The sequence below is a fragment of the Bos grunniens genome, chromosome 13 (genome assembly GCF_055505025.1).
Source record: "Bos grunniens cultivar Pamir isolate PY7600 chromosome 13, Bosgru_T2T1.0, whole genome shotgun sequence".
NCBI lineage: Eukaryota > Metazoa > Chordata > Mammalia > Artiodactyla > Bovidae > Bos > Bos grunniens.
Genome location: NC_141177.1, coordinates 44,363,283 through 44,376,774, shown reverse-complemented (window position 1 = coordinate 44,376,774; position 13,492 = coordinate 44,363,283). Strand labels below are relative to the sequence as shown.

Below are 13,492 nucleotides of genomic sequence, written 5' to 3'. Positions count from 1 at the left end.
TTTCTTCATCCAAGTTCACAGTAGACTGAAGAAGGCAGTGCTCTGAAGGCTTCCTGTTCTGAAATGTTGTCACCTGTGTGTACTGAGCTGCTCTTCTCTCTCCATCCCGCAGCCCTGCACGAGTTCCCCAATGACATCTTCACCAATGAGGACCGAAGACAGGGCGCGGTGGTCCTTCACGTGCTTTGCGTAAGTACCCTGCTGATGGCCCCGCTGCGGGGCCTGGGGGAGAGCCTGGAAGGGGGGAGTTGGAGGGCGAGGGAGGGGAAAGGAGGGGAAGGGTTTCCCCTCCTGTTCACACACCTGCTGTGGGGTCTGTGAGCCCCAAACAGGTGATCAACAAACGTGCTTTTTAAAAGGAGTTTTTTATCAAAGTGTAGTTGATGTACAATGTTTTGGGTGTACAGAAAAGTGATTCAATTATATGTGTGTGTGTACATATTCTTTTTCAGGTCCTCTTCCGTTCTAGGTTGTTATTACAAGATATCGAGTATAGTTCCCTGTGCTTTACAGCCGATTCTTCTCGTTTGTCTTATATATACGGTACTGTGTATCCAAAGGTCCTGTCTTTAAGAGGCCACAGGTGTGTACGCTAGGGGCTACATGGACATTTTCTTTCCCCGATACCCATGCCCAGGGTGTGGGCTCTGGGGTCAAACAGAGTTGGGATTCTCTCTGCTGAAATGCTACCTTCTTTGGGAGTCCGTCCTTCCCCAACCTGCCTCTGTAAACTTCCTGTCTTCACGTGGCTTTACTTTTCTCTGCAGCGCTAAGTACCCTGTGACATAATATTATCTAGTTCTTTGCTTATTGCTCGTCACCTTCTCTCCCACAGGGATGTAGTTTTGTGCACAGCTGGAATGAGAACAGGGATGTAGTTTTGCATGTGGCTTCCTCCGAGACCTCTTCCTGTCGTGTGGTGGGGCAGTGTCTGGCACGTAGTAGGTGGTCCATGAAAATGTATTCTGGCTCTTAATCTCCACCCCTGGCCTAGCACTTCATCCACAGGCCCAGTGGATGGAAGGCTTTTGATTTTCCTTGTCCCCATCCAGAGAGTTGGGCGGGGGGCGGGGGGAGGCGGGGGGCAGAGGTGGCTCTGTCTTGAAGAAGTAGCTGCAGAACTAAGACTCGGGGCACATTCTCCACTAGACACATCAGTGCTCTTTCCCATCTCCATGGCATGGGCTCCGCCTGCGTGCTCTTGATTCCATTCTGGTTATTTATTGCTGTGAAACTTTCTCTGAATTGGGTGACATATCAGATAACTACATCCTGTTGCTTATCAGTTGCAGGGATCAATAGTTCAGAAAGGGCACAGAGGTGGGTGCTGCACCCCGGGATCCAGGGCCCAGGATGGGAGACTTGGATGGCTGGTGGTGGCACTGATGGCTGGGACTGGAGCCACTGCTGCTGGAGGACCCCTTGAAGAAGGCTCGTCTACTCCCATGTCTGGTGTCTGGGCTGCAGTGCCCGGAGGACTAGCTCAGCTGGGACTGTCAACTGGAGCACCTCTGTGTGGCCCCTCCAGCATGGCTCCAGGTGGCAGCCCAGGGCTTGCAGAGGGAGGGTTGCGGTGACAAGGAGGAAGCCCATGGCCTGAGTGGCACAGCCTCTGAAGTCACACAAGTCATTTCTGCCAGCCTCTATTGCAGTCACATGCCCACCATAACTCAGGGAAGGGGACAGAAACCTTATTTTTCCATCCACAGCATGGGCTCTGGAGTCAGACCAGATGTGGGGTAGATCCTGGTTCTGCTGTCCTTGCTTTGTGAGCGACTTCTGGCAATATATTTACCCTCTGGCCCCATAAGCTGCCTAAGCATGACTCCTTTCCTAATGAAAGCCATCAACTCTACAAGTCTTTCCCCACTTACCCCAACCCCTTAAACCATCCACTTAAAAAAAGGCTCGAGGGGCCCCAAATGATAAAACAGCCTCTGCAGCCCTCCTGCCCATCAGGAGAGTCACGGGCACAGAACAGTTACTATGGATGCCAGCTGCCACCCCAGCACCAGGGAACCTTCCCCGTTGCTAGGCTGAGAAGACCGAGGCACTGCATCAGACCTGGGACTCCCGGCTGCCTCTGCGCCCTGATGGCCTTGACAGCTGAGAGATGAGGTTTCCACTCTCAGCCCAAACAGCACAAACTTCCGTCTCCCACAGGGTGTTGTCGCAGCCAAAGGCAGGGCCCTTCCACCCTCCTCCACTCCCCCCAGCCCCGGGATCCTCTGAACCCAGCTGAAGGCAGAGGAAGGTACGTTGCCTTGTCCTTCATGAGCCAAGGGTCCCGTAAGGCCTATGCCATCTGTGGCAGTGAGTTCCCAGGCAGGCATGAAAGCTAAATAGACAAAGCAGGATAATTCCGGCCTTTGCTTAAAGGTACTTTTTTTTCCCCCTTGCCTGCTGCTGCTGCTGAAGAATTGAAGAATCGTGTCTGACTCTGTGCGACCCCATAGACAGCAGCCCACCAGGCTCCCCGTCCCTGGGATTCTCTAGGCAAGAACACTGGAGTGGGTTGCCAATTTCTTCTCCAATGCGTGAAAGTGAAGTCGCTCAGTCGTGTCCGACTCGTAGCGACCCCCCAGACTGCAGCCCACCAGGCTCCTCGGTCCATGGGATTTTCCAGGCAAGAGTACTGGAGTGAGTTGCCATTGCCTTCTACCCCACCTTGCCTAGAGGAGTGGATATAAACCTGCAGCCTCACACTTTGTCATTACTGGTGTCTTATGCCACAGCCTGCCCTGCCCTGCGCCCTGCATTGTGGAAACCACAGGGCAAGGAGTCTAGGGGCCAAAGTCAGTGTTCACCCCTTGAAGACCATGCTCCAGCACCTGGAATTCCAGAATTCTCCACCCAAACAGCCTGTGTCTGCAGCCAAGGCCCACTCAGGCTTCCTCCCCAACCTGCCTCTCAGAGGGAGGAGACCCCAGTGGAGAAGCCCAACCTGCTGCCTGGGGGATCCACATGCAGGCAGGTGATGCAGGGGTCCTAGGCTCGGGAGAGGAGGAGCCCCTCTGCTGCATTTAGTCAGGCTGGGCCTGCTGGTGGCCTCCTCAGGGTCAGGGAACAAGTTTATATTGTCCAACCTCAGAAATATAACCCATTCCACCCTCCTTCTGCAGCGTCACACGAGCCTCACAGGAAACACTCATGTAGTGTCTGGACATCACAAAACAAAAGCTACTCAGTCCCAACTTGTTCAGCACTGGGACAAGCTCCACCCACCATGGCACCCAGCACACCTGAAGCTCAAGAATTGTCAGATTACATCGTTGAGTGTAGGAAAGGCTGCCAGGGCTAACCTGAGTCATCCCTGTCACCAGTAGGAAACAGTTAAATGCATAAGTCAGAGCTGTAGGAGCTACATATAAAGTCCTGCTCTCAGCCTTCTGGGAAGCATCTCTGAGCCCCTGCAGGATGGTGGCACCAGGCTGGACCCTTCTAACAGTCTGGTCACAGCTCACTGTATTGTTCTGCAGGAGCCCGCTGTATTGTTCTGCAGGAGCCCGCTGTATTGGAGGCAGATCCCCCCTGGATGGCTCCCGCTGCATGTTAGTGCGGCCATGGTCCCCCCAGGGCAGGAGGAGTGAAATGAAGGCTCCAACAGCGGAATGGGTTTGAAGAGTGGGCAGGTGTTTTCCAAAGGAGAAGAGGGAAGGGAATTCCAGGCAGGAAGCAGAAACCTGCGATGGAAGATGTAGACCCTGGAGTTCGGGACCTAGAGGGAGTGGAAACTATGGTCTGCAGGGTGGGAGGCCCCAGGAGGTGACTCAGGCACTGGCTTGGAAGTGGTCCCTCCTTGCCTGGGGAATAGGGTCAGGCATGGCCAGAGGCAACCCAGAGCACTCTTCTCCCCTGCCAGGGCACAGAGGTCCAGGAAGGCCGGAGGTCGGCTCAGGGCCATGTGGCTGGGGTCCCAGGTACCCTGACGAACAGCCCTCAGGGCATCATAAATGGCTGTTTACGTCATCCGGCCTCCTCCAGTGAGGGGTGGCAGGCCCTCTTCGGGAGGGTCCCAGAGTTGTGCCCTGTCACCCAGGCTGCCCCAGAGAGGACCCCAGGGACCAGCTGGCAGTGATTTGGGATCTCCACCAGAGCACCCAGGCCTTTTAGCACGTGTCCCGAAACCTGATTAAGCTTCACAGCTAAGCTCACACAGCCCGTCGCACACGGACATCGTGAGTTTGCTTTTCATGGGAGGCTTTCCGCACAGCCCCTGCCCTTGGCCTGGTGCTGGCCCTTGGTCACAGATGCTCTGACTCTCAGAAACTACACTTTAATCTTCCCTGTCCAAGCTTGCCTTCATTTTTTTTTTTTTTTATACTTCCCTCCTTTTTGTGAGCTTTGTGGAAATCAAGCAGCCATTTCTGGTTAAACTTTCCCCGCACTGTGACTTTAATTTTCCTTGGTTCTTCCGGGTTTTGAGGCTGTCAGAAACCTTCAGCCCTGAGATTCCACTAGACAAAGATTCCTTCCTACCTTATTTACCCAGGGGTTCCTTGTGCTGTGCTGTGCTGAGTCATGTATGACTCTGTGACTGTAGCCTGCCAGGTTCCTCTGTCCATGGGATTCTTGTCTCCACAAGAATACTGGAGTGGATTGCTGTGCCTGCCTCCAGGAGATTTACCCAACCCAGGAATTGAACCCGTATCTCCTGCATTGCAGGCAGGTTCTTTACCCACTGAGCCACCTGGGAAGCTCCTGGTAGAGTGGAAATCTGTCATCTGCAAACTTCTATCAACAGTGAATATCCCCAGGAAAACACACTTGTCTGAGAACTTGCTTCACCGTCTGTTCTAATGTTGATCAGGATACGTTCAGTCAGTCTTCCTTAGTTGGGGTGATTGAAGCACAGGAGGGCGGACAGATCCCAAAGGAAGTCTTGGCTTTGTAGCCTGAATTCCAACTCCAACTTCACCCCCAACGTGGAGCAGGGTGAAGGCTAATTTTGACGTGTTCCTGAAGAACGGGGAGAGCCCATCCCAGGTGGGGAGCTCTCTCCTCCTCTCCCTGCCTCCTCCGAGCTTCAGTCCCCTTTCCGTCCTGGGGGAGGGGCTCTGGAAGGAGCCTTACAGGGCGGATATCTTTTCCCTGGGGCCTTGGCTGCTTCCAGTCTTCTGTTTAATCATAATATCTTAAGGAATCGTGTCCTTGGATCCTCTCCCCTCCCTGAGGCTCAGAGTGCTTTTGTTAAGAGCCAAAGAATAAACTAATTGATGCACAAGCCAGTTCTCAGTGGTCAGAGGGGCCAGGGTGCCAGTAGAATGTGGAAGGGGCCCTTCTTGCCCCCACCCCTACTTGGAGAGGCAGCTTTGTACATCAAAGCTCCACCTCAGCCCCGGGGGCAGGGGGGGGTGGTTTTTGTCTCTCCAAGGTCATTCCTTTCCTTTTTTGCTCTTGAGACTGAACACTTTAAGTCTATAAAACAGTGCTATCTCAAATCTTCTAACGCTGATGAAGTTGTTCTCTCTCTGCTTGGTCCAGTAAGGGAGCTGCTGGCCATGTGAGCTACTGAGCCCTTGAAACTTGGTTAGTCTAACTGAGAGGTTAGTCTGACTTTAAATTTTATTTTATTTTCATTAATATAAATTAAGTAACCTCAGGAGGAAATGGAAACCCACTCTAGTATTCTTGCCTAGAAAATCACATAGGCAGAGGAACAGTCCATATAGGGTTGCAAAGAGTTGGACACAACTGAGCAACTGAGCATGCGTGCATGGCAGGGTGTTCCCTAGAAGACCTAGAGATTCTAGTTGACCATCATCCCTCCTTTTTCTTGCATTGTCAACTCAAAATCACAAAGCAGAGGTGGTCGGGAAAAAAGGTCTCCAGGAAAGAGGCGCTACTCCTTTACCCTTGGCATCTAAGCGATGGCCTGGGTTTAGCAACTCATACACACACAATGCGTAGAAGGCACTTACAGGCCACCAGGCATCCAAGATGGGATTTTTGTGTGTGTGGGGGGGTGGGGTTATGTATAGGCTTCTTTTTTCTTAATATATATTTTTATTGAAGTATAGTTGACTTACAATATTTCAGGTGCACAGCAACGTGATCCAGTTTTACATAAACACACATATTATTTTTCAAATTATTTCCCCTTATAGGTTATTATAAGATATTGACTATAGTTCCCTGAGCTAGACAATTAACCTATTTTGCAAGATGAGATGTTTGATGAGAGAGAAGGATACCCAGATTAGGAGCAGGAGAGCTTGTGTATCACCAAAGTGCTAGGGGCTTTGGAACAAGTCACAGAACTTCTCCTGGCCTCGATTTCCACATCTATAAAGTGGGAGTGCATAGTAGATGCTCAAGAAATGTTAGGTGTTTTGGTCCTTACCTTCTCCTCACCGTACATCTCTCTAAGGGTGGCTCACCTGTGCTTAGCCCACCACAAAGGACCAGAGTCAGACCCACTGGGAGCCGGCCCCATCCTCATGAACACCAGGACACGGGGGCCCAGAGGCCTTTCTATAGCTCCAAGGCCAGGGTCCTTAGAGAGGAGCTGCCACAGGGGTTTCGACGTATAACGGGACCCACAGGATCTGGTCAGCAAGGTCCTGGCAACAACTCTCTGGCCAGGCAGACGTGTTTAGTTAAGGGATTTCACCCTGGAAGAGAAAAATGATTAGAAGAGCTTGTGGAATTTCCTGTTTACTTTTGCAAAAGTGCTGAGCATGTCCTTAATTTGTCAGTGTCAACACAAAGCTAAAACTGGTGTCCAGAGAGGATTAGCACAAAGAGGGTAAATTATGTTTCGAAAGATCTTAAGTTACTCACTCCTCTCCTTGCGTGAGACCCAGTTCAGACAGCCAGAGTCTGACCATCAGGCCCCACGGGCGGCACACATGTTGGCCAGTGGCTGGTTCCCCAGGACCTCAAGCTGGATATAAAGCCTGGTGGTGGCTTAGAGCGTACCCTTTGAGTGAAACCCACCTGAGTGTCGGTCCTGGCTTTTCTACTGATTAGGCGCATAGCCATGGGCGATCTGCTTTGCCTGGTCAAGCTTCATCTTCCCTGTCAGTCGCTGGAGGTGAATCTGGCTGCTTTCAGGAACATATGAAGGCATGTGGGCAGAGCTCTTGGTAGAGTATCTGGCGCTGCTGGGATAAGGCCCCCTGTACCCACTTAGTATTTATAGCTTGGTGTGCCTGCCTGAACCCCAGTTCCCTGCTCCCATGAGTCCAGGGTTTTGCTGATCCCCAGAGCCTGTTCTACCAGAATGCAGGGCAGCCCAGAAGTGCCAGGAAATTATCAACCCCCAGAAGTAGCCCTCAGTCAGAGAGGGGTTGATGGATAAATACCTTTGTTCCCTTATGCCTCCGATGTGCACAGGGAAACACATTCAGCCCTGTCTCCCCCAGGTGCCCCAGCAGGTGCCTTTCCAGCATCTTACGGATAACACACTGGATCAGCCGCCCCTTCCTCCCTGATCTATTTTCCTGCTCTTTTCTGGATTGGAGGGGGGTCACTTTCTGAGACTCCTCCCTCGCAGCTAAAAGGCTTGCACTAGAATCCTGGAATCTATTTCTGCTTCTAGGGAAAAGGCTGAATAGATATTACCTACCATTATTATTAGCTTCCTGGTGGCTCAGACGGTAAAGCGTCTGCCTGCAATGCAGGAGACCCGGGTTCGATTCCTGGGTCAGGAAGATCCCCTGGAGAAGGAAATGGCAATCCACTCCAGCACTCTTGCCTGGAAAATCCCATGGACGGAGGAGCCTGGTGGACTATAGTCCATGGGGTCACCAAACAGTCACACACAATCTGAGTAAACAACAACCATTATTATTATGCACATCTGTTCTCTCTCTGAAACCCATGAGGCTATAGAAGATGCAAAATTATGAGAACCCAGCCCCTTCTGGACAGACGCTACAGGTGTTCATCTACTGTCTCTTTGGTTCACATCCTGAACCCAGTGCAATAGAGAGAAGCTTAGAGAATGAGCTTGGAGCAGACAGTGTTATCTTTGATCTAATGAGGAGCCCCAACTGGTGATGGGAGAGAGCAGGCACATTGCTTAGATACCAAATATTTACCTATCAGGACCGGACACCTGCAGCCTACTGTATGCTGCTCTTCGTCTTATTTATCTATCAATATTTTGTCATTATTGATAGTAATTTATTATTATTGGTCCACTTGTCCCCACTCTATTTTATTTTCTTTATTTTGTTACCTACAAGGCAAACTTAATTTATGTGTTCCTCTGAGATGACATTGCCAACAGTCCCAAAGTGAACAATATTCTATACCGACTACAATTTTACAGTATCTTTCCTCTGAAACCACCGACTCCAGTTACATGCCTTGTCTCCACGATGTTGGTGCTGTTAGGTAGCTTGGGCTTTGCAGAGCCCCAGCGAGCTATGTCTGTAGCCCCTACAGAGCTGTGTCTGTTTCCCAATTTCACAAGGACTCAGAGTCCTTTCTGAACATGTGCTCCAACATGTAGCATCTGAACAAACACGTCATTGGTGACAATCACAGTGTTCTTTCCCTGAAGCATTGGCCTCTGTCTGCTGAGATGTTATTTCAGCAGCTGAAGCTGGTGCCTGAGTATGAAAACCACCCAAATGTATTCTCAGTTAAGGAGTGGGCAGAGGTGGGTTTGGGGTGTAGCTTTGGCTAAGCCCATTCAACCTGGGGGGCCACAGTGAGGACGGAGCCAGATTCTTCTGCCACATCTCCCCCTACCCCTGCTTCCCTGAGATCCCAAGAGCTTCTCACCCTCTTCAGAAGCTCCTGAAGAGTTTCCAGAACTGTTCCCATTGCTAGCTGGGGGGGCCTTGTGGGCTGCCGTCTCTGGGGTCGCATAGAGTCGGACGCGACTGAAGCGACCTAGCAGCAGCAGCAGTCCTCTCTTGTTCTTACACTTAAGGAATCTTAAGGAACACCAAAGATAAATTGCCCTTTCAATAAGTGGCCCCTCTTTCATTGGGGAATTTAGAACCAGATCCCAGGGAGCTGGTTTAGGGGATATTTGGAGTGAACTGTCAGCCATCGAACTTGCCTCTCACTGTCAGCCCAGGGACGAAGATGGCACCCACCTACCCAACTCCTAATCCAATGGGTGTGTGTCCTCCACTCCTGGGACACCTGTGACACTCTCTCTGAAAGTCTTGTTTCCTAAGGCTTGCTTCATCTTACTCCCAAGAATACTAGGAGCTATTTGCAAATAGATTTCATGATGAAAGGCTCTTTTGCCTGGAAATGACAAAGCAAGAATGCAAATTAGGTCCACCTGTGGCCTCATCCTTGGCCCATGGCTGGGGATGCTCTTCATGGACTCTCGTGATGCATTCTCAGAATACAAGGCCCTCTCCTGCCCTGGGAGTGGATTCCAAAGGTAAACATGGAGTCTGTCTTGTCTGCTATGTTATTAGTGCTTTGATGGATCTCATTTTACATACAAAGGTAGGAGCCTGAGGATCTACTTTTTCTCCTCTTGAACTTGTTAAAGCTGTCTTTTCCTCAGTGCTGTGAACTAGAGGGATGAGCGCAGTTAGCAGAGTGGTTTTCAGTATCTGAAACTGTGATGGGACCAGCAGCTTTGGCTCGTGCTGGCCCTCTCATCCTCTCCTGGACACAGGCCCAGCTTCATCTGACTTCATTGCTTTTCTGTTTCACAGGGTTGGCTTGAGGCAAAACCTATTACTCTCCTCTGCAGAGGACGAGTCCCAGAGGGCAATTTTATCCCCAGGCTGGATGTGTGCACATCCGTCTGAGTGCACACATGACATACACAGATGCTTATCTATGGATACCATAACCCTCTTTTAAAAGGCAATAGGAAAGACATTTTACCATCTTAGGCACAATTACTTAAAGTGGGATTCTGGATAAAGGAGTGTGTGTGTGAGTGTGTTTAATTTCTCCCTTGGCAACTCAGCACTCCATTGAAGAGGGAGTGTAGATTGATATGGAGTTGGAATATAGTTTGAAATGGAGCCATGGGTTTTTAAAAGACAACAAACCCTCTTGCCCCTTAGATTGGCCATCTCAGAAACACATCCACTGAATTGCTCAGGCTGGAATCATAGAATCAGCCTTGACTTCTTTCCCTCCTACCCCACCGCCATCAGCTCATCCTGGCCTTTCCACCTCCAAACTGTGTCTTATCCCCATCTCCTCTCCATCCTCACTGGCATGGCTATTGTCCAGGCTGCCATCACCCTCCCCTGGACCAGGATCTCCCCTCATGTCCACGTCCCACACAGTGGTCCAGGCAGTCCTTTAATGATATATGTGGGGATTGGCCTGCACGTTCTGTGTCTGCCCACCTCTCCACATCCATGTCCTACTCTCCCCACCCCGAGTACACTCCCACCCTCAGACCTTCCTCGTGTTCCTCAGTCATTTCAAGCTCATCGCACCTGGGGTGCCTGGGTGCACCCCTTCCTCTGATTCCACATCGACCCTCCATCCTGCTGCCGTGTGCAGTGTCTACACATGCCTCGGTTCTCACGTGTGAATACTCCATGACTAGCCACTGCCTGAACGTTTTGCTCCACTCTTTGCTAGCAAAGAAACCAGATTTTTCTATACCAAAAATGGCAAAAAGTGAATCCTCTTGTCTCCCTTGCTATAGTAAATAGACAAGTCAGTTCAGAGAGTAGTCTGTTCAAACTGGAAAGAACTCAGGATGACTAACGAGATGATTTACTGTGTCATCCCTTATAAAATTAGCTGGTCCTTGTCTTTTTTAAAAAAATAAAAACTGATAGGAAGGGAAAAGCTCTTCTGTGAGTGTATTCGTCTCTGTGTGGCTTAATGATGGTGTTGACATGGAGATTCAGGGAAGGGAGGGGAAGGGGTGTCCTGCACTGTGAGATGTGGCAGAGACTGGAATGTTTCCCGTTGTGATCTTTCTAATAATGAGATAGAGTCTTTGAACACTGGCAGGAGAGCTGTGCTGCTTTGAATGTCTTCAAACCAACTGAGTGCAGAGGGTCTCTCTCTGTTTGTCTTTGGGGTAAATGGGCGATGGCACCATTCACCAAAGGAGAAAGAGTGTGGCTGGTGAGGATGTCACTACTGTGTTGACTGTAGGATGACTCAGTGGTGGTGGGCCAGTCTGTCCCAGGGCTACCACTGTTCAGCTCTACGACCTTGAGAAAGTCACTAGCCTTTCTCATATTTTGGCCTCTTCAGCTATAAGTGAAAAAAAATTCTCAAGGTCCAGTCTAATTCCAGGAGCCACAATTGGTGCAGTAAAAGACAAAAGGACTCCCGTCTCTGGTCAGGCATGACACTGTCCAATTTCCTGGGACTCAGCCCCTTCTGACGAGCCTGTGCTACCTGGAAACACACAGGAGTATCAATATTGCCTAAGTGAAACTCGGCAGGTTGGGGTTGGGAGCTTAAGCTCTGGGCTTGCGTACAGACAGGCACTCTCCGAGGCTCTGTGCCTTCATATCACAAGAGAACAGGCTCATTTCCATGGCCCCTGGGGTTAGATCAAGTCACATGACCAGTGTGGGCAGAACAAAAGTGGGCAGCTGCTCCATATGTGGAACAGGACTCCTGCAGAGAGTCAAGAGCCACCACTGCCCCCAAGTAATATTCATGGCAAAGGGCCAGATGCTAGACCACTCCAGCCTCATTTGGCCAGTGGTCTGTGCACGAGTCCAGGGCATCAGGGTGGGAGCCAAGCAGAAAGAAGGTCCCCCAGTGTTCATTGCTCAGCTGAAGATCAGTCACAAGGTAACAGGGGATACCTCGTGTCATTTTTTCAGCCACCAGTGTACCCGGCAGTGGTCCAAGTGCATCAGGAATCTCCCAGAAGCTCAGAAAATGAAGTAGATAGGAATTTATTCTCTCCCATTAAGATGCTGACAAGGGAGAGTGGCAGAGAGCACCAGGGCTTGTGTGCACCCATGCTGCACAAACAGGGCATCCAGTTGGTCCACTCCAGGCCATGAAGGTAAAGGCTGGGGGTGGGGGACAGACATTGGCTGCAGATCTCCCACAGTGGGAGGAGCATGCCAGCATCTTCCTCTCACCTTCCTTCCACCTTAATCCTCCCATTTTAGATAAATGAACAGACTGAGGTTTAGCAGAGCAAACAGCCCAAAGAAGCAAATTGCTGACACCATGTTGAGACCAGTGTTGCATAATTACCTCAGCTTCAATCAAATGAAGACATGTTGATGGAGAGATTTGTCAGTGAGCAGTGCAGGATGGGAGGTGGTCCTCCCCTCCCAGGGGGCTGACAAATATAAGACTCGTGCTGGGAACATGGCACGAAAATGAAGGATGAGACGCTCAGAGCTGCGTGTTCATCAGCTTCTCCTGCAGGAGCCGATCTTGTTCCCGCTTTGTAGATGGGTCACTAAGACTCTGAGAGGGTCCCATGACATAACACCTGGGACGCAGGGATTACTTCCTCTTTTCGCAGGTGAGGAAACTGAGGCACAGAGGAATCAGGCAACTTGCCCAGGGCACAGAGCGCAGGATTGACGGCTGGGCTTGGAGCCAGGTGCAGGGCTCCTGAGTTGGTGGGCGATGGGGAGGGAAGTCTCCTTCCATGGCAACGATGTGAGTGATGACATTGGAAGTGACTCCAGGCATGGTCAGTAGGCACAGTGTTTGATAGTTTCCAAAGCCTTATTTCTGGGCACAGCTCTAGAAACCTCCCAGTTCTTTAAGCTGCCAGAGGACCCAGGGGTTGTAGGGTGGACACAGGGACTGTGGCCATGCTGCAGGGCAGTGTCACCAGCCTTGTGTCCAGCACCAGGGTGGGCTGGTCATTGTTGGACTGATCCCTCCATGTCCAGATTCCTGAGTGCCTTGTTTCCGCCCACATTACTCCCCCATCCATGCCCCAAGGAGAGGGGCCATCTGGCTAGACCCTGGTCATGGCTCTGGCCTGGCCCTGCCCTGCCCTTTGCTCTTTCACCAGCAGCCAAGCCATGTGAAAGAGCAGGAGCCGGGGGCATAGGGTTTGCGGGGCTCAGCTGACTCTATCTGTGACCCTCATTTGTCTGCAATTCCGGAAGCCTTTGAAGAGCACTCGTGATAATTGCAGAATTCCCACATATATTGATGAGAAACAGCTACATAAATAGCACAGCTTGGTATTTACAAAGTGCCATTTTCTGTAAATAGAGGATTTTGGCAACGACTTCCAGGCAGCTCATCCACCTTCTGGAGGCAGCACTTGTCTTATTTCAGTTCTTTCTGGAAGCTGCTTCATGTGCCCTCTTGGTGGCCTGTCCTGCAGCCTCAGCAGGTACAAGGAAGCCTCCAGGTGGTCAGGAGCCAAGAGCAGAGACACCATCTATTCCATAGCATAGGGACACCTGGTTCCCATTGGAGAGGTGTCGCAACCACCTGCCACCATCTCCAGGTTAACACCTGACCCCAGTACAATCATCTGGGCTTCTCAGAGGATCTGTGGTCTTCAGGTTGGAAATCAAGGCTCCTTTATTGATCGGGAACAGAAATGCTAAGTTATTGTCTGACTATGTGCTAAATGCAGGGT

General features: G+C 50.8%; 1 protein-coding gene across 2 annotated transcripts in view; it reads left to right on the top strand.

Annotated features, from left to right (window-relative positions):
* Positions 1-13,492, top strand: part of SLC24A3 (solute carrier family 24 member 3) — a 429,713-nt gene that overhangs the window by 263,227 nt on the left and 152,994 nt on the right. For both annotated transcript variants that reach the window (XM_086333740.1, XM_086333741.1), the window contains exon 3: positions 113-189. In XM_086333740.1, coding sequence (XP_086189866.1) covers positions 113-189 — 77 coding nt within the window. The remainder of the gene's footprint in view (positions 1-112; positions 190-13,492) is intronic.